This window comes from Colias croceus, chromosome 15 (genome assembly GCF_905220415.1).
Source record: "Colias croceus chromosome 15, ilColCroc2.1".
Lineage (NCBI taxonomy): Eukaryota > Metazoa > Arthropoda > Insecta > Lepidoptera > Pieridae > Colias > Colias croceus.
The window spans coordinates 4,547,787-4,569,847 of NC_059551.1; the positions used below are offsets into that span (position 1 = coordinate 4,547,787).

The following is a 22,061-nucleotide window of genomic DNA, read 5'->3' on the forward strand; positions in this document are numbered from 1 at the left end:
AGGAACCAATTAACAACTGGGGTGACTACCCCAGTTGTTAATTGGCTCTTGACTAACAGTACTCTGCGGAAAAGGTTTCGAATATGTGTTCGCAATAGAGGAAGTCATGTTGAGCAGGAACTGTAAAGTTTTTAAGAAAAATAAATTATGACAAAATTTATTCTGATGTTGTACTTTACTAACACTGTCCCATGTTTATCCCCGATTTCTTGGAATCTACGGATGCTACCTGAGGTTATCATACCTTTTTACATAGCTTAGAACATGCACATGTTTTTAAAAACATCTGCAGAGACATTTTCATAGAGATTTTTTTCAATATCTTTCTTTAAAACGAGTTAACTAAATTACTTTAATGTCATTATTTTTAGATTAAAAGCCATTTCTTTGAATTGTTTGCAGCGATATGGATTTTTATTGCTGAGAATTATTGTTTAACTCAACCTTTACATAAAAACTCAAAAAAAAAACAGACCAAATAAGTAAAATAAAAAATTAAACGCTAAGATAAAGTGGCATTTTCAAGAAAAAAATTAAAATTGCAATAACTCTTCAACGGCTAACTTTTGGATATGGTATAAGATCAAATCAATTTGTTTTGACCCCTACTATACGCTCTTAACAGGAATAGGTCGACTTAACCTGTAACCCTGTATCCCATCAAAAACATCCTGTAAAAAACCCAAGTCTCGCAGCTCAGTCTTTCTACCGTCAAAAGTTGTGAGATCCATGTAATACCAAGTCGGTTAATCTATTTAGTGTCTACTTGAAGGACTTTCTGTCTTAAGTTATTACATAAGTTATTATCATGCCAATATTAAAAATATTTAACGTTTTAAACAAATAGATCGACTTGGACATCGCATGAAAACAAAATGAATATTACAATATTATATTAGATTCTTTAGTCTCTCGCGCCTCACGCGATTGAAACTCTCGTTCCTGTTGGTCGCTGGCCCGTCGTGCTGTGTAGTGTGATACATACTAATAATCAAATCAAGCGATGTCCAAGTCGATCTATTTGTTTAAAACGTTAAATATTTTTAATATTGGCATGATAATAACTTATGTAATAACTTAAGACAGAAAGTCCTTCAAGTAGACACTAAATAGATTAACCGACTTGGTATTACATGGATCTCACAACTTTTGACGGTAGAAAGACTGAGCTGCGAGACTTGGGTTTTTTACAGGATGTTTTTGATGGGATCTCACTTCTTTTTGTAGAGCATTTCTTTTTGATACCATCTACTTCTAACGAATTTTGTTAAAGGTCTTATGATATTTTCTTATTTTTATATGTAGTCTTCCTCTTTTTCTTTTCCGGTACTACTTCTTGAGCTTCAGCCACAGTTTTTCTCAAAGCCCACTCCCTGTCTCTATGGGCTTTTCTCGGAGGCTTTGATGTCTCAATTTTTGACAAGTCTGGACGGTAAATACTTCTTAATCTGTTGTATTCACAAATTGATGATTTCTGCGCTTTAATACTTCCAAAGTCGACATTAATGAGATGTAAACCGCCCAGACTTGTAACTCTCGAAAGTGCCACGTAAGCTTGACCGGATGTGAACACTGCAGAACCTATATCCATCAGCGCATTACTTAGGCTTAGGCCCTGACTTTTATGTATAGTTATAGCATAGGCTATACATATGGGAAATTGTTCGCGATGAACATAAGCTCTATTAATAATTTCAAATTTAGTTTTGACCGGACCAAGCTCGTATGCATTAGGTTCATTATTAAATGTGATATATATTCTCTTAATTATTTTTGAATTTTCAGGATCAACCTTTACTTTTCGCACTATACCGATAGATCCATTAACTAAACCGAGACTCACGTCAATGTTTCGCCTTAACATGACTTTTGCGCCTATTTTTATAATTATGTTCTTTTCTAGACCTGCAGTCATAGAAGCATCGTCTTCATATTTTTTTATACATTCACGAGCTCTTTTTGTTAGGTACCTGGGACAATCAATGCTATCTATAGCTATAAGATTTATTTCAGGATGTGGGAGAGATCTTAGCATTGCAGTATTTAATTGTTGACACATATTTTTTGTAGGCAATAAGCAAACGGTATCATCAGGAAGTTTCGAGAGGTGTTTAATTATTTCAGTTAATCTGTTTTCATTTGAATCGGACTTGAGAGTTAATAATCTAGTCGAGAGTAACTCGCGGTCTTTTTTTGTAGTCACACCTAATCTAATTCTATTTAGCATATCAACAAAGTCAGAATCATTAATCTGCCGCATGTTAATTGTAAGTTCATCGTATGTGAACAGTTCAATCCACAGATTGGGCATACTGAGGGAACCTAGCAATTTGTTAGTTTCAGTATTTGTCAATTTTTCAAAAGGTGACTTTTCTCTTACCGGTGGAAGTTGTAAGAGATCCCCGAAAACTACAAGATGTTTCTTTCCAAACCACCCGTTCTGATCGTCACTTGTGTCGAATATCTCAGACAAACGTAAATGAATATATGTTAAAGTAACATTGGATATCATCGACACTTTGTCTATGATAAACAACACTACTTCTTTCAAATCTGATCTTAAAACCTGGAGTACTTCATCAGAAAGTGGTTTGTACTTTGGTGTTTGCTTGTGTTCCACAGGCAGCTGCAATAGTCTATGTACTGTCAATCCATTTACATTGAAGGCAGCTATGCCTGTTGGAGCACTAACTGCCACTTTTTTGTTTAAATGCGTCTTAACCCAAACCTTTAGGGTTTTTATTAAAAAGCTCTTACCAGTGCCACCAGTTCCGCTGACGAAACAGCGTAAAACGTCAGCGCTATTATCAGTAGTGTCTATTTTATTTATGATCATATCAAAGACTCTTTTTTGATCTACATTCAGTTTTGCGATCATACTGTGAAGATCAGTCTCTTCTTCTTCAGCGATATTGATTCTCTGAAAGTCGTCCATGGCATTTGCAGCTTCCACGGCTTCAAAGTCTAGAGGATTTTCAGGACCATCGTCATCATCAACCATTTCCCTATCTTCATTTATCTCAGCAACTTTAGACTCTATCATTTCAAATGCCTTTTGTATTTTATATCTTGACTCTATCATTGAATTGCCATAATTGACTCCTTCTTTTAATTCTTCTTTCACCAAATTAAACGCCTCCGTGTAAGTTTCACACCCTATTTTAAGCTCATCTGAGGAACGCCATGGCTTGAATAAAAGAAGTAAAGAGAAAAAGTATTTTTCTGGTACCTGTTCTGGGTTGTAGAAATAGTGATTGATTAAATATGGGTTAGCTCTTCGTTTGAGGAACCTTTTACTGTCATTTATCTCGTAACACTCCACTTCAGAGGAGACTGGGCGTGTTTTCACAATATCGTAATTTTGAGCGAAACTGTATAAGTTAGTAGCCTCTAGTTCTTTGGGCCGTTTAGGATAGTGGTCATCGATCCATGACTCGTAATAAATATCGGTGGACTCCGGTTCTAGTATCATCATATCAGACTTAGATTTAACACGCCGGTTACGAAAGATGTTGACGTCCAGCCATCGAATAGTTGTGGAAGGATCTGTGCCGTACAAAGAAATACCTAGTAGAGTGTCACTGGCTTCCAAAGAACCGCACTCTCTACTAGATAAAACTCTAAGACCAATGTTAAATAGGCGGCTTCTTAAAGGTTTCGTAGAGTTTATGTCTTGAAACATATCAGCAGCGTGAGTTTTCTCGCTCTTAGTGGTATATTTAGTGACGTAATAATTTAAAATAGCGGTTTTTTCGCCAACGTATTGTATGTCTGTATTGCCATTCCATGCTAGCAAAATCGCAGGATTATAATCATTAACCATAGACCATTCTTGTTTGCGTACAATATTGTAGAGCCTACTGTTAGGCGACAATGTCTTTCTTGCAGCTATTGATTCTATTAAATCTCTAATAGTAAGTACTTCTGTGGCCGGGCGAGGGAATCCGAAACGACAAACTTTTATGAAACCTCTTCTTGTTTTCTTTTGCCGCATGCAATACTGATTATGTTTATGGGTCTGATATGACGTGACTCGTTGATAGAGCGTTGGTGAAAGATTCTTGTCCGGTATGGCACAAGTTACATACTTTGTAATAAATGATGCAACCTGATCAATCGAGGACTCATGAAGTATGGGGGCGTCTTTTACCCATAACATTAAGTGAAAGTGTTGCGCTCCACGTGACTGATATTCCCGCCTCCAGAAATAATGAATAACTTTTCCAAGCGGTTCATCCGTTGACATTATGAATTCTAACATGGCTTTGAACTTATTGTCAATAAACCTGGAAGTGGAGACGGGATCTAAAGCAACCAATTCGCTAATACTCTTGCTAGCCATTTCTGGACTATTAATTGCCCTAAGGTACTCACCTAAGTCTTCCCACATCCATTCGGAAGGACTTATGGTAAGAAACCAGGTTGCTGGCCCGTAGTGCTGAGTCATACAATTGACGTCATTCCTTGGCTTTTTCCAGAACTGTTCTGTATTTCGTAATCTACCAAATATTGCTGTTAAGTCACCTTCTAATTCATCTTTATTAAGCATCTCAAAATACTGTTCAGCTGTAAGCTTTTGTTTTTGGTTAACGCAATTCATTTTATAGAAAATGCCAGAATTTATTTGACGTATATTAGCATCATTAAGGAGAAAAAATAAATATTGTTGATTAAGGCGGAATTGAGAGTGTTTTGACATTAATCTTGCTTTAATATACTCACTTGATGTTAGCTTTTGCTGCCGATCATAAAATTGACCATATTTGCCTTCAATATAAAGATCAGGAAAGCATTTTACATCTAAATCCTTATCTCTGGAATCAATTGGAGCAGCGTTGACTTTCAGCATTTGATAGAGTTCGGAAATAGGAGCGTTTCTCCTCCTTTCATGCAAGGGGTAAATAGTGTATTGTTCATAGTCCGCCTCCTTTTCTGATGTAACTTGTGTTAGTAGCCCACCGTTTCCTTCTACAACGTTATCTACTTGAGATTCTAATTGGCCTACGATATGATGAATATTGTCCTCTTCGTTAATATAATCAATCAATTGTTGAGGTAAATGCGGCAATTGTATTCGAGAGTAGAGAGCATTAACACCTTTTAAATATTGTAAGGCTTGGTAAACCTTGTTAATATCTACAATATCCTCCCACACTATTTTAGATTTTGTTGGCGTACCTCGTACCATAATAAATATTTCAGGGTTAGTGATAGGGTGTTCTGGTCTAGGCAGTTTTTTTAAAGTTTCTTCAATCGGCAGAGGAAGGTGGAAAGTTCGGCCTTTTACTTTTTTCACCATGTTCCTATTAGGTATATGTTTGTTAGCAACGGGATTCATTAGCATTACCACCTGAAATGCTTTGGCGCGTTGAATTAATATCTTCTCATAGTCATTTAACTCGGTTATCTGTGGTGGAGCAATACTAACGTATAGGTCATTTAGAACACAAGCTGCTGGCAGTTGATTTGCTCTAATTTTTTGTAAGCACGAGTGACATATGTACGGGCTGTGGTCTAGATTGTTGGTTTTATAGTAGTCGAGAAGATTATTCCAAATACTAGTGTCTATAGCCTTTCTTAATCTGTTCAGAGATGAAACATCTCTTGAATAACAAAGTTTTATACATGACATGCACTCTAGCTTTGGAGTTTCAAGACACTTTAGTTTTAGAGATTTAAACGCAGCTTTATGCTTATTTATGATCTCATCCTCTATAATTTCCTGTGACTCTTCACTTTCCACTGCCATACTTCCAACTTTTTGTTGTATTCCGTGTTCTTTTATTTTTTTGACGTCAGATTTTTCCAATGATTCGTCAATATCTTTTAAAATGTTAAAAATACTCAGTACTTGATAAATTTCTCTTGAAATTGTTCTTAGGCGAGGAAAATGCGCTTTGATAGTGTTAATATAATTTAAGTACTCAAATATGTTTCCTTTTTCAATTAATGTGTAATACTGAGCTACACTTTTGTTTACCAGGCTTTCGAAAATGTTTGTTAATAGTATGATTACGTCCTCATCTAGTGCACACAGATCATTACAAGACCAAACTAAACTATGGCCATGCGTTTTAACATCCCCAAAGACAGCTTTTCCTGTATTGTCAATTTTGATAGCTTTGTCCTGGTTATGTAATAAACTGTAAGGTTGGCCTGCGTAATATGGCTCTTGATTACTTCTATGTTTTGATTTTCCAATAAAACATTCGAATTTGTCATTTAAAGAACTATCTGAAGGGCAAGAATTTAGTTTTTCTAACGATACTTTAAATTTATCTTTTAATTTATCAATAGTTTTATTAAAGTTTCCTAAAGTTTGCTGCCTGTTATGGAGTACCCATTTAATTAGTTTCTCCGCTTCTAATCTGTCCTTAATTTTATTTGTTAGCGCTTGAGTAATTTTTTCTATATTTTTTAGTTGAGATTGTAATTTTTTGTTTGATCTTTTCCTTTGGACAGCTTCACGGTTAACATCGGGGTGGGAAATAGTGTAACGTAACACCGCTTCTCGATTAACTTCAGGATGAGAAGCAGTGTAACGCGACACTGCTTTTCGGTGAACTTCTGGGTGAGAAGCAGTGTAACGCGCTACAGCTGCTCTGTTAACATCCGGACATGAAGCACTGTAACGAGCTAATGTCTCCTTACGTTTTTCGGGGTTGTTCTGGCGGTAACGAGCCGCCGCTTCTTTAAGTTGTTGAGAACGGGAGAGCGACGAAGTTTTAGGTCTTCCTATAACCTTTTTAGGTCTTCCCCCCTTTTTAGGCAAGTTTGTATTATTTTTATCCTTATTATCATCATTCGGAGGCACTTCTGGAAGGAGCACTTCATAATGGCCGCCTAAGTAACTACCAGAAAATCGTAAACGTTTCACCGGATTTCCATAATCACCACCGAATGATCCTCTCAAAAGGCCGTTTTCGTAAACCTCGAAAGCGTACGGATACAAAGCTGCGGCAGCCATAAGTTCAGACACGGAGCCATAGGTAGTTGTTTTTACCATTGCCGTCGAGTACAGGTCGGCGTCAATGTAGGGGTCTCCGTGCTCGTCACACGTATACACTTTGAACTCGTCCCAATGCGCTACCACATACTCCACTATAGCAAGTCTAATCTCATACGACGACTCAGTATTCCCATACATAGAGAATGACAAAGAATGAAATAGACACGAACCATCACCAGGTATACGGACAATCCGGTGTGGGCATGGATGGTCATTCACATACAGTATTTCCGAATCCATTGCGACTACTAGTACTGGTAGATATGCAAGATGTAAGAATACAATTAATACTTAAACGTAAACTCGCTCGAAGGCATTCACATTTCATTGTTCTGTCATTTTGGCGTATATTTTGCTTGTCAGTCATAGAGTAAAATAGAGGCCAGTCTGTCTGTAAGGAGGCTAGTCGCGCCAACAATTTATATATAACAGATTTAAATTATAATATATTGTTTTATTAGATTTTCGTACTTCAAGACATGTCCAATCATGTGTTTTTCATTACGTCGACCATTTTACAAGTAATAATGTTGTTCAGTTTCATGGGCTAAACACACCCTTACCCACCCTATACCCCCTCCCTTGCCTCATATGGTAGCAGGTACCTATCTACACCTATTAAATTTATAACCACCACCAACCACCAACTGCATAAATAACTTTGTAATCCCATATATTTATATGGGATTACAAAGTTATTGATGCAGTTGGTGTATTTGGAAAACTGGACCGAAATTACAAAATATTTAAGTTTTCCCATGATTAAGACACTAAACTCTATATGTATTCCAAATATGAAGCTTCTAAGTCTGCTAGAAGTGCCTTGGACTTTTGATGATCGGTGAGTCAGTGAGTGACAAAATTTAGAAACTTTAACAAGTTGTCATTCTTAAACTACTGGTTCAAATTGACTGAAATTTTAAATATTCCGTGTTTATACAATGCCGGATTAGTTACTGAAGATTCAGGTTTCTTGCTTTATCCACAACCGAATTATAGGGGGTCGAAAAAGGCCCGAATTGCTTCGAGAAAAGGATGGTACGGCCGTGCCGCTTTTTTTTGCTCGACTTGGCGGGGGCACTGCCGTGCCCCCAGATATATTATATAGTCATAAAATAACGCAAAATGTCTACGTATTTTGTTTTGCGCCAATTTGACATTCGGGATAACGATGGATATGTTTGCACAAAATTCACGCGTCCCTTTTGTGTTTATTTAGGAAATATTTAACTAATGGTGAAGTGTTATGCTGAGCAACCTATTTCATAGATATTAACTATATTCATATTGTGAGGGTGATGATAAGGCCTTCCTATAGGGAGTATTGTAGAATTACATGGCTTTTCCTTTGCAATTTGCAGCATTTTCAATCATAGTCTGTTTCTATCGGTTGTAGTGTAATTTGGAAGGTAGAGCATTAGCAGCCTATATCTTTTGGGCTAACCCAAAACTCAAATTATCTGTAGGTATATAATTAATAATTACAATATTATATTGATTATATAAGACTTAATATTTTTTTAACTCGAACCTAGAAAAAGATAGTAGTAGACAGTAGTAATAGGTATAAGTTGTTCATAGATTATGTGTTCATCCTATAAACAAATTAAGAATTCCTTTGTTCCATGAATATTTATAAAAAATCAATCCTACTAGTATTAACGTTAAGTAGCGCGATTTTATAAATGAAGCTTGAAAAAGATGAAGCAATATGCTAAGAGGCAGCTTAAAGGCTAATCGCCAGAAATCCCTCGGTATTCAGCGGTATAGATAAAGCTTAAACAGAAATCGGCGTTCAATAAATGCTGCTTAAATTCAGCAACCTTGATGTCAAAACGGGATTACTGTAATTACCTAATACCTTACCTGGGTATTACATAGTGTAATCCTGTGATGATATGTGTGATAAATCATAACGAATTGATAGTTTAATTCTACCTGTAGGAAATATGTTGTTTCTATTTTTGCTTTGAAACCGAGATTCCTTAGCGTAAATAATATTAAGTTCTATTCGTATTCCCTGTTATATTTAGTTTCCTATTTATAGAGTTCCAGAAACTCATTCATCAAACAAGCTGACTATCTAGCTATATTAATAGATTTTTCTTTGTTAAAATAACAATGGTAGATCTCTTCACCTAATATTTATAGACAATTCTTATGCATTACTACTAAAATTAAGATATCAATGTTTTATAACATTAATTATAACAAACCTGATGGTTGTACATGCATTTGTCCGCTCCCAAGGGTTTCAGCCTGCCTCCATAGATGTGCTATCTAACACTGAAAGATCAAGTCCCATCCCTTGTTCTTGATATTAGCGCCCAAACAAACTCTTCAGCTTTATAATATTATTATAGTATAGATTAAATAATTAATTAATCTTTCACAGACAGTAAACATACCGGACGCGTACACGGACGCTCGTTTCGATCCCTCAGTGGACGAGGGTGCGGGCTTCAAGCACAACACGATCCTGTGTATGGCGATCAAAAACTCGGAGGGACGGATCATTGGTGTCATACAGGTAATTGTTTTGGCAATTTAAATGGGACTTATGGAATTATATTGTTTTACCTCGTGTTGAGGATTGCTTTAATTATCTGTGAGGATGCTGTGAACTTTTGACAGATCTGTGGATCGCTATCAGCCTTATTATGAAATTAAAACATGCCTTAATTTAAACCGTTCTGTCGCTCTGCTAATATAAGTTTTTCCTACGTTGAATAATGAGTTTTTTTACTTCTAATTGAGAAAGAAAGAAGTTAAAGTTCTTATAATTATATTGGAATAATTTTGAATTGAATTTAATTGTAGTTTCTTGAGAAACATTTTTCAAGTTATTTACGTTCGCCGATAATAATCACAGCGTTATGAGACTTGAACAGAACTTATATTTTTGAACTAGGAATTCGAGAATTAATTAATATCCTATTATATTTACAAGAATTTGGTTTATTTTAGTACACATTGTATAAAGGATACTTTTATATAACTAGTACCGTGAAGTATAATTTAAATCTCGTTAGGAATTGTTTTGTTGGAGAAATTGCGTAGAAAGCTTAGCAATAAATCACAAAGAGCCCGTTCTCCGTTCGGTATTAATTACCGAAATGAAGTACAGATTTTAATAAGCTTTGACATGAAAGGAGAAACGGCTCGCCTACAAACATTTGTAATCAAAACACTAATTGAATTCTTGCAGTGTTTTGATATTTTGGTATCGATTAATTAATTTTCGATAGGCTAGGAAACGATATTTTATTTGTAACTGACGATGTATCAAACAAGAAACATTTTCTACATCGAGAAATTTTGTGAAACTTATGTACCTCAAAAGATAATATCAATAACTAGGATTTCATCGAAATTGAACCTTTCCTTTAATAATTTATTTGGTTACAAACATGTTTGGATATGATGCAAACACTAAATACTTTAATAGACACAATATTGACGTTTGTACGTATTTTCGCCATTGATAGGTGGATAAATAATAGTTACCGCGTTTGAAGCTGTAGTCTATATGTACTAAAAAAATGCGTTGTTTAAAAACTCAAATTGTTGTTAGATAATGTTGGGCAATTATATCGATTGTACTCAAATGCTCGTATAATGTGTGTTTTCCTTGTATGTTTTTCTATTCATTGCGTAGTACGACTATAACAGTAACCAAGCGCTGAAAGTTCGCAAAAAATGTACACCTAAAAAATAAATGACACTATCAACATCCAGAACGCACTTAAACACTAAGGCTAAGCGCGCACCACGATTTTAATTTTTGCGACACGATTTCAAAATCGCGCTGTAGAAAATCGCAGAGAGTACGGTGCGCGCACAGCGATAATTTAATAGTGATACTTACTCACTTTCATCATGGATTTCGTACAAGTTGCTTGTCTTTATTTACTACTTCGGAGGATAAGAAGAAAAAAAAAAAAGAAAAATTCGTCTATATTGGACTCATTCTTTTACAGCAGATAGAATTGTCTAAGGTTTCTTTTATTCATACTAATATTATAAATGCGAAAGTAACTCTGTCTGTCTGTAAATTTGGTATAGAGATATTTTGATACCCGAGAAAGGACATAGGATCGGTTTTAACCCGGAAATCCCACGGGAACGGGAACTATGCGGGTTTTTCTTTGATTGTGCGGGCGATGCCGCGGGTGGAAAGCTAGTCGGAAATACAATGAACTTCGGATGTATCCCAAAAAATTCTTTAGCTATTATAGAATGAAAATTCCGCCAAAAGGCCGCCCTTTGTGCTTTTTTATTTTTTTTATTATTGTAACCATAAATAAATAAATTCAAACCTTTGACAGATTACTAAATTTATGTTTACCAAACAGTACCTACCTATACCACTACGATGTTTACTGTTGGACAGACGAAACACAAGTGAAGTGCCGGCCGGGCCCGAGTGTGTGATTTTATTATCGCAGTGCGCGCGGTACCATACAATTTCATATTCTGCATTTCATTTTCGCGACAATCGCGTCGCGAGTAGTCGCAGCAAAATGTGACAAATCACAATTTTAAAATCGCTGCGATTATTTAATCGCATGTGCGCGCATTGTCATAGTTAACTCATACGTTGTATTTCTGCGATAAAATAATCACGCTGCATAAAGTCGTGGTGCGCGCGCCTAAGGCTAAGCGCGCACCACGATTTTAATTTTTGCGACACGATTTCAAAATCGCGCTGTAGAAAATCGCAGAGAGTACGGTGCGCGCACAACGATAATTTAATAGTGATTCTTACTCACTTTCATCATGGATTTCGTACAAGTTACTTGTCTTTATTTACTACTTTAGAGGATAGCAAAAAAAAAAAAAAATTCGTCAATATTTGACTCATACTTTTACAGCAGATAGAAATGTCAAAGGTTTCTTTTATCCATACTAATATTAGGTATAAATGCGAAAGTAACTCTGTCTGTCTGTAAATATGGTATAGAGATATTTTGATACCCGAGAAAGGCCATAGGATCGTTTTTATCCCGGAAATCCCACGGGAACGGCAACTATTCGGGTTTTTCTTTGACTGCGCGGGCGATGCCGCGGGTGGAAAGCTAGTCAGAAATACAATGAACTTCGGATGTATCCCAAAAAATTTTTTGGCTATTATAGAATGAAAATTCCGCCAAAAGGCCGCCCTTTGTGCTTTTTTATTTTTTTTTATTATTGTAACCTTTATGTAGGTATATTGTTATATACATTGTATATTGTTTCTTGTACAATAAAGTGTTAAATAAATAAATAAATTCAAACCTTTGACAGATTACTGAATTTATGTTTACCAAACAGTACCTACCTATACCACTACGATGTTTACTGTTGGACAGACGCAACACAAGTGAAGTGCCGGCCGGGCCCGATTGTGTGATTTTATTATCGCAGTGCGCGCGGAACCATAGAATTTCATATTCTGCATTTCATTTTGGCGACAATCGCGTCGCGAGCAGTCGCAGCAAAATGTGACAAATCACAATTTTAAAATCGCTGTGATTATTTAATCGCATGTGCGCGCATTGTCATAGTAACTCATACGTTGTATTTCTGCGATAAAATAATCACGCTGCATAAAGTCGTGGTGCGCGCTTAGCCTTAGGCTAACAATTTTAATGAAAAATTCAAACGATTGTTGAGCAAATGTGGGTAACGTTGCGCATTGCGGTCGTATGCGACAAAACAAGGATACAGCGTGCTGGCTTCGGTGGCTTACGCGTTACAAATCTAAACTGGTTCTAATTAACCCATTTAAGTGATATAGCGCCTTATTTTCTCGTGGAAATGTTTAATGCGGAATTTTTTTTAATAAATTCTGTTGTCATTTGTAGGTATATAGGTATTGTATGGGGAGGAATAAATTATCCTTCGTTCTTATCTTGAAGATAGAGCTGGGTAACTTGATTACCTTTAATCCTTGATCTTCTTGAGATACTATAAAATAAGTTATGGTAAAATACGTAAAATCTGCTTGACCGAAAGTAGCGTTGTAAAATCTTACCTAATTTACGAAATAAAAAGTTTCCGATTGTAACAATAAATAATATACCTTCACGCAATTACTTAACGAACAATCATTGTAATCGAAGGTTTAAAGGGTTCGTTTATGAATATGGAATTAGAAAAGGTTCGTCGGCAACTTTGTTTCGCGTAGGAAAATAAGATTCTTTCACCAATTGCGTTTGTAACTTGTTAATTTTAACTAAAAGGTTATATAAATTTAGAAGCTAGAGCCTTTATCTTAAATGGGATTACAGAAAGTCTGAAAAAAGAGGACGATAAACGTTATATTTTATTTAAGCGTTGTCGTCAATGTGGTTTTTTGTTGGCAGACGTTTTCATCTCTTTGAATTCTTAGCGGCATGTAAATGAGTCGGCGTAATATGTTAATTCACGAGTTCACGGTCGAATTTTGTTAAGATATTTTACGTTCTGGGTTATAATGAATTGACAGTTTTAAAGAATTTTTCTTTTTCTTTTCTTTATACTAGCAATTATATTGATATTGTAACTACTGAATATTGTAGGGGTTATTTTACGGTATTCGAAATTATAACAATTATTGTGGTACCAATAACTAATTTCAAACAATACCAGGTTTATTATTATAATGGTAGATACCTATTTTTACCAATAGCACATCGAAACTGTCTCACAAATAAATACATTTTATTTATTTTACTTCTTCCAGCTAATAAACAAATTCGACGACCTACTATTTACCAAGAACGATGAGAACTTCGTGGAAGCGTTCGCGATATTCTGCGGCATGGGGATACACAACACGCATATGTATGAAAAGGCTATCACGGCCATGGCGAAACAGAGTGTCACTTTGGATGTGAGTATCTATAACCGTTTACCGATTTATAATATTATGATAGTACATATTTGTGTGAAACGCCATTTAGTTATGAATTTTATTTAATTGGAAATTATGGTAGGAGAAAGAGTTTGTGTAGTGTAGCGTGCACTCAATATATTGTCATTGTTTGGACATAATTTAAAAACTTGGCAACTGGTTTCCGTGTGTGGTACATAGCACGTTTTTTTATTAAATATAGATAATTTAAAGATTGATATGTCATTTAACAACAGCTCATTGTTTCGCAATAATTTTTCAGGTTTTAAGTTACCACGCATCAGCATCACTAGATGACGCGCAAAGGTTACGGGTAAGTTAACCTATTTTATAGCCTAGTCTTTACAAATGGCGTTTTTTATTTAACGCTCTTAATTAAACAGCTAAATTATACTACACTAGCTGTGCTCTGCGGTTTTACCCACAGTGCTCCGATCCTGTTGGTCTTAGTGAGATGATATAGCTTATAGCCTTCCTGATTCCTCGATGAATGGGCTATCTAACACCGAAATAATCTATACTATCTATATAATCTATACTAATACTGGTATTATTAATAAAATAAATTCTTTCGGTGTTAGTCGTCGTACAGTCAAGTAAAGTGTTTTGTTACCAACAACCATTGCACCTTCTTACAACTTCATCTAATATACAATACCATTCCAGAGCCTGCGGATCCCGTCGTCGGCGCACTTCAGCCTGCACGAGCTCGCGTTCGACGACATCGACATGTCGGACGAGGAGACGCTGCGCGCGTGCCTGCGCATGTTCCTCGACCTCGACTTCGTGGAGCGCTTCCACATCGACTACGCGGTGCTCTGCCGGTGGCTGCTCAGCGTCAAGAAGAACTACCGCAACGTCACCTACCACAACTGGCGGCACGCGTTCAACGTGGCGCAGATGATGTTCGCGATACTGACGGTGAGTGACGTCACGCGCCACAACTGGCGGCACGCGTTCAACGTGGCGCAGATGATGTTCGCGATACTGACGGTGAGTGACGTCACGCGCCACAACTGGCGGCACGCGTTCAACGTGGCGCAGATGATGTTCGCGATACTGACGGTGAGTGACGTCACGCGCCACAACTGGCGGCACGCGTTCAACGTGGCGCAGATGATGTTCGCGATACTGACGGTGAGTGACGTCACGCGCCACAACTGGCGGCACGCGTTCAACGTGGCGCAGATGATGTTCGCGATACTGACGGTGAGTGACGTCACGCGCCACAACTGGCGGCACGCGTTCAACGTGGCGCAGATGATGTTCGCGATACTGACGGTGAGTGACGTCACGCGCCACAACTGGCGGCACGCGTTCAACGTGGCGCAGATGATGTTCGCGATACTGACGGTGAGTGACGTCACGCGCCACAACTGGCGGCACGCGTTCAACGTGGCGCAGATGATGTTCGCGATACTGACGGTGAGTGACGTCACGCGCCACAATTAACCAGCGGAAACTTTTTCCATTTTTTCTCGAATTAGCCTTCTGTGTCCTGCCAGATAGAGATTTTTTTGACAGCACAGTAGAGAAGAGGCAGTCAACGTAACGTTGCTTCGTGGCTATTAAATAGAAGCGATAAAAAAGGTTTAAATCAAGAAAATATTTACCAATTTTTTGGGGTCTATATATTATGTTGTTTTCGTCACGTAGAAACTAGTAAAATTCTTATTATTCTGCATGCCCAGTGGAAACAAAATTTTTAAATGTGAACCTCTTTTTAGTTATTCTATGGACTTGCCTTATTTGAAATAATATTCACTTCGAAGATTATAAACTAGTTCGATATCAAACTTCCATGATAGAAATGCAACTTAATTTCAGGAAACTCAGTGGTGGAAGATATTCGGCGAGCTGGAATGCTTGGCGCTGATCATTGGCTGCCTCTGTCACGATCTCGACCACCGGGGGACGAATAACTCCTTCCAAATTAAGTAAGTTTTGTTTGTTATACATACGTTAAGACACTTTTCGCGAAAAAAAATATATGGTTAGACCACAAAAAAAGATATAAAATTGTAGAAAAAACGACTCTGTGTTTATTTAATGCACTACTCCTTAATAAATGTTATTAATAGTATACGAACATGATCATTTTGTTCTTTTTTTTTATCCATCTATTTTCAATACACACGTTCACCGTATTCGTAAAAATTGTTGAATCATATGGACATCATTCATCTTTTTACATTAGAATAGGTACTACTTTCTTATACAAAAATTGCAAAAAAAAATTGCTTACACTTAATCTTGTGAGTATTTATTTTCTTCACAATTCTTACATTAACATTTACTTATACCTTACCACATTAAAATTTTTCCATACAATTCCTTAATTGAGGTAGAGGCTAGTGCCTGTTTTTACAGGCAAGTTCTTATACCTTAGCCTAAAACGGGTGTCACTTATATTGTTAACTAGCAGTCCGCCCCGGCTTCGCCCGTGGTAACTACATATTTACGTTTTCTCTACATAAGAACCATCCTCGTACTTCAAGGAATATAATAAAAAAGAATTAACGAAATCGGTTCAGCCGTTCTCAAGTTATACGCTTACCAACACATTTTGGGATTCATTTTTATATTATAAGATTATTAGTCTATTAGCTATACGCCTATGTAAAAAATGATAAGATATAAACATTGTTTTTTTAATATCCTTTATTATTAATTTCCAGAGCATCATCCCCGCTCGCACAACTATACTCCACGTCCACAATGGAGCACCACCACTTCGACCAGTGCCTCATGATTCTCAACTCGCCCGGCAACCAGATACTCGCTAATTTGTCTTCGGAAGACTATGAGAAAGTGGTCAAAGTGCTGGAGGACGCTATACTGTCTACGGACTTGGCTGTGTATTTTAGGTGAGGTTTTATTAGTTGTAATTAGTACGTAATTTATTTGACCTATGTTATTTTTTTCACATATTGGCATGTGTCTATTTTGTTTAATTTTATTATTATAGTTTTTTTTTTTTTGTATTATTCAGTCATCGTATATTTTATTGTAAAAATGTTATCTTCGTATCAAATAGACTTGTTACAAGTAATATGGACAAGTTACTTGCTTACATGCTGACATGACAAGTTAACATGCTATAAAAATGCTGATTATAAAGTTGTTGGAAGCCAACTCTTAAAAAACTAAAATAGAATTGTTCCCCTACATTCCCCTATTGTTATTTCATGTTAAATATAGAAAAGTGTACAGCACATTGTGATAGCTCGCTAGACAGAGAAATATAATTTTTTAAGTTCATAGATATAATTTATTCCTAAATTTAAATATACTTACATATCTCATAATATATCAAACATTATCACTTACAGCAAACGCAAAGGCTTCATAGAGCTAGTGAGCAAAGACAGAACGGTGACGCCCATGTGGGGGGAGTGTGAGGAGCGACGCGGGCTACTGCGCGCCATGTTGATGACGGCGTGTGACTTGGCGGCCATTACCAAGCCCTGGCCCGTGGAACGACGGGTGGCAGCACTAGTGGCGGGCGAGTTCTTCAGACAGGGCGATTTGGAGAGGCAGAACCTGAATTTGACCCCTATTGTAAGTGTGTTAGAGACTATTTTCCCTTGAGTAGTAATGGCCAAGCCCTGGCCCGTGGAACGACGGGTGGCAGCACTAGTGGTGGGAAAGTTCTTCAGACAGGGCGATTTGGAGAGACAGAACCTGAATTTGACCCCTATTGTAAGTGTTTTAGACACTATTTTTACTTGTGTAGTAATGGCCAAGCCCTGGCCCGTGGAACGACAGGTGGCAGCACTAGTGGCGGGCGAGTTCTTCAGACAGGGCGATTTGGAGAGGCAAAACCTGAATTTGACCCCTATTGTAAGTGCAGTAGAGACTGTTTTGGTTTAAGTAGTAATGGTCAAGCCTTGGCCCGTGGAACAACGGGTGGCAGCACTAGTGGCGGGCGAGTTCTTCAGACAGGGCGATTTGGAGAGACAGAACCTGAATTTGACCCCTATTGTAAGTGTTTTAGAGACTATTTTTACTTTTGACCCCTATTGTAAGTGTTTTAGAGACTATTTTTACTTGTGTAGTAATGGCCAAGCCCTGGCCCGTAGAACTACGGGTGGCAGCACTAGTGGCGGGCAAGTTCTTCAGACAAGGGGATTTGGAGAGGCAGAACCTGAATTTGACCCCTATTGTAAGTGTTTTAGAGACTATTTTTACTTGTGTAGTAATGGCCAAGCCCTGGCCCGTAGAACTACGGGTGGCAGCACTAGTGGCGGGCAAGTTCTTCAGACAAGGGGATTTGGAGAGGCAGAACCTGAATTTGACCCCTATTGTAAGTGTTTTAGAGACTATTTTTACTTGTGTAGTAATGGCCAAGCCCTGGCCCGTAGAACTACGGGTGGCAGCACTAGTGGCGGGCGAGTTCTTCAGACAAGGGGATTTGGAGAGGCAGAACCTGAATTTGACCCCTATTGTAAGTGTTTTAGAGACTATTTTTCTTAAAGTAGTGATGGCCAAGCCCTGGCCCGTGGAACGACGGTTGGCGGATAGATGTCTAGATGGATGATGATAGTTGTGAAGATTTTCGCCCTTATAAACATAGTCTAGTTTAATAAATATATTTTTTTTATACCTGACTAGCGGTCCGCCCCGGCTTCGCCCGTGGTACATGTATACGTTTTCTCTCCATAAGAACCATCCTAGTACTTCAAGGAATATAATAAAAATAGAATTATCGAAATCGGTTCAGCCGTTCTCGAGTTATGCGCTTACCAACACATTTTGCGATTCATTTTTATATTATAGATTGATCAACTCCCCTGTCTTGGGGACTGTACATCGTTCTTACCTTATAGTAGTTTTACAGCAGGCTTTAAAGGCATTCGTTTGTTGAACAGTTTTAATTTGTAATATTAGTGCTGCAAAACTGTCAGAAACATTTTTCGAAGTAATATAATGTGTTTGATACATATTTATAAAATATTTTTTATTTATTTACAGGACATAATGAACAGAGATAAAGAAGATCAACTGCCTGCTATGCAAGTCAAATTCATCGATACCATTTGTCTACCAATATACGAGGTATGTATTTTGTTACATAAAATCTATGAATTAGTACCACATTATTATTAACGAGTAAAATAGATTACCTTCTGAGAAAACATGAATTTTTCCTTGCATATTTCCTATACCACGATAAAATAATGTAAGATTTGCCATAGTAATATATTTTATTTAATTTAAAAGACGTCATCATTGTATTAATTTTCTATTCCAGGCATTTGCTGTACTATCATCCTCTCTACAACCAATGTTGGATCGAGTGAAAAGCAATCGAGCGCATTGGATCGAGTTGGCGAACAGCGACAAGCCCAACGGAGAGAAATTCGACTACGGCCTCGATAAGGATAACGAGAAGAACGACAAATCGAGTACAAGCTCACACGTCGATGATACAGAAAATACTTATGAAGGCGATAGTAGCGGAGCAGTTAGTCTCTCGTCCGAAACTAACTCGAAGTACGACAATCTAGAGAATCCAGTGGTAGGGCTCGTATGTAACAACGCTCTAACAATGCCAAGGGATCCCACTAAGTTCTCGCATTTGAACGAAATGAACTAAATCTACGTCCAAAACCTTAACTACCAATGTAGACGGAGTTTCGTTTACGTCTCGCTCTTTGTTATAGCATTTTTGAGGTGTGCGAGTGGGATGGCGATATGTTTAGGGATAATACGACTAAATTGTGTAGTATGTGACTTCCCTGTACAGAATGACTTCGAATATATTTTTTAGTATAAACTCATTGGTCAGTCGAAGGTTTTAGTTTAGTGTGTGAAGTCGAATTCGCGTGATATGTGTAGGTAGATGATAGTTATAGTCGAATTTGAAATTCATACGCAAGGCGTGTTTCATTACCATCACCTTTTGTACTACATTGTGTAGCTTTATTGTATGAGATCATTAGCGTTTATATGTCGCTGTAACATCAAAAGCTAAATAACTAAAACCATAGTATCGTTTATTTCATGACAGTACTTTAGACTCCAAACTTCATATATTTTTTGTGTTGCTATATTTTTATAAAGATCACATAAATATATCTGAAGATTGTGATGTTCATTTTGGAAAGATCTAAAAGGATTTGGAAAGTTTCTTAAATGTCATCTATAAAGAATACTATGGTTTTAGGCACACACTTTAGCTCAAAGGGACATATAAATTCGTTCTGAATCACTTACCTCATTCATTCTATTCCTACTACGTGTATAATAACATGAATTATGTTCGTGTGTGTCGCTAGTTTTTGGTATCATTTAAGATACTATTATTTACTTTTAGAATTAGTTTTTACGTTTCAACATGTTTGGCAAATCACATATTGAAATCACCAGGGCCTAACTGTCGTGACTTAGCAAATATATGACCAAGATACCAAAAATTTTATAGTTAGGTATTTCAAAGTATTCATAACATTTTATATTTTTGTGATTATTAACGACTTTTTGATAAATACGACTTTATCACGATAGTTACGTATTTTCATATCATATTTTGAGTGGGAGCATTATGATTTACAAAAAGAAAATATACCGGCCAAATTGACGTCCTCCTATTTTTGAAGTCGGTTAAAAATTAGAATTTCTTACTAACTATCCTGGTAGTCGATTTATCGATTTTTATTCACTTCCGAAAAATACAATGTTGAGTATTGTGATGATAGTTTCGTTTTAAATAGTCTAGTTTTAGTTAAGTTTGACTGTAAATGTCCATGGCAAGAGCGAATGTTTTCGTGTCGTTTGTATTATTGCGTGTGGACAATAAAATAATGATTTTAGCGCATCATTTTGTAAATACCGATATTTAAGCGATTTATAATTAACGTATTGAGTACTTACTTGTGAAATTTCGTTTCCTACGTGTCGCGTTTCTGCTTTTATATAATGCCTCGCTTTTTATTCGTACAAGACAGTTATGGTACCCGAATATCCATTCCAATATATTTTCATGCCAAATTTTATATTTTGTGTCGTTTCCTAACCAAAAAGTCAATTATGTATAAAACTGACGATGATTTTTCTTTGACTACGTACAATTCGCTTGTGTGTAAACGGTAATATTATAGATTTAGTGAAGGAGTAACATTCTTATAATATAATGGGAATAACCTCAAATTAATTAAAATACCACCGTTTTTGTCTTACAATATGTATAAATTAACATATTTCATAATCATTTTTGTAATCTCGCTCGATAAAATAGTTTGACAATAATTTGGGTGCCTCATTTTTAATGTTTTTTTTTTTTTTTAGTTTCATTTGAACATAATATAAAATGATATGAATTCATTGTTTTAAGTTGTGTTATTTTTGAATTATTCTCAACACATTTTACATTATGTAGAATTGAAGTAATGAACTATAAGTATAAATTTTGTAATTATCATATCGACATTGATAGTGAGGCACCTAAACTTTTGTATTTTGAATACGACCAAAAGAAAATTATTCTAGTACTTATAAAATTATTATCGATACTCGCAAAACATATAGATTTTTAGTGCTTAAAATTTCAACTAATACATTTTGACCTTTCGACATAGTCCGTCGTTAAATATTATGACCAATTTTAATTGTTTCAAAGCAAAGATTATATATAAAACATATTTTCTAATTGGATTAACTCTCTCTATAAACGTTAGATATTTACATTTTAAAAAATCTCAAATTATTGTGGTAATAAAATATGTACAACGTTAATATTAAGATTGCTGTAAGTATTATTAGCAAGTAATTAGAGAAATAATAATTGTAATTCATATGACGAGTTGTATGGCGTGTGATTAATTATGGAGGTTGTTTTGTTCCAAACAAAATGTTATTTATTTATGAATAAACAAATTTTGAAATAATCATATTATTGTATTTTGCTTTTTACCCCTTACTTTCCTTTAATAGCACAAGTTCTTTGATGTTATTGTAGAAAAGGGTATGTATAGTGTATAACACATGGCCATACTTGTCTGTCTGTTACTCAATCACGTCTAAACTACTAAACCAATTTTCATGAAATTTGGTATGGAGATATTTTGATACCCGAGAAAGGACATAGGCTACTTTTAATCCCGGGAAAATGACGCAATCCCGGAAATCCCACGGGAACGGGAACCATGTGGGTTTTTTTTTGACTGCGCGGGC

General features: G+C 36.4%; 2 protein-coding genes across 9 annotated transcripts in view; one reads left to right on the forward strand and one right to left on the reverse strand.

Annotated features, from left to right (window-relative positions):
- Positions 1-21,780, forward strand: part of LOC123697877 (dual 3',5'-cyclic-AMP and -GMP phosphodiesterase 11) — a 194,564-nt gene extending 172,784 nt beyond the window's left edge. For 7 of the 8 annotated variants that reach the window (XM_045644442.1, XM_045644444.1, XM_045644437.1 and 4 more), the window contains 9 exons: positions 9,405-9,539; positions 13,716-13,865; positions 14,149-14,199; positions 14,553-14,807; positions 15,714-15,823; positions 16,565-16,753; positions 17,219-17,447; positions 18,861-18,944; positions 19,141-21,780. In XM_045644442.1, coding sequence (XP_045500398.1) covers positions 9,405-9,539; positions 13,716-13,865; positions 14,149-14,199; positions 14,553-14,807; positions 15,714-15,823; positions 16,565-16,753; positions 17,219-17,447; positions 18,861-18,944; positions 19,141-19,485 — 1,548 coding nt within the window. In that variant the 3' untranslated portion in view covers positions 19,486-21,780. Of the gene's footprint in view, positions 1-9,404; positions 9,540-13,715; positions 13,866-14,148; positions 14,200-14,552; positions 14,808-15,713; positions 15,824-16,564; positions 16,754-17,218; positions 17,448-17,654; positions 17,730-18,860; positions 18,945-19,140 lie in introns of all 8 variants that reach the window. The other variant, XM_045644438.1, reaches the window with a different exon arrangement.
- On the reverse strand, positions 1,238-7,303 carry LOC123697882. Its single transcript, XM_045644450.1, has 2 exons — positions 6,883-7,303; positions 1,238-1,471 (listed from the first exon to the last, which is right to left on the reverse strand). Exons 1-2 carry the CDS (start codon positions 7,247-7,249, stop codon positions 1,458-1,460), a joined length of 381 nt encoding a protein of 126 aa, XP_045500406.1. The 5' UTR covers positions 7,250-7,303; the 3' UTR covers positions 1,238-1,457.
- Positions 21,781-22,061: the final 281 nt, after the last annotated feature.

Coding starts and splice junctions, on each gene's coding strand:
- LOC123697882 (XM_045644450.1), bottom strand. CDS start 7,249: ATGGATTCGGAAATACTGTATGTGAATGACCATCCATGCCCACACCGG.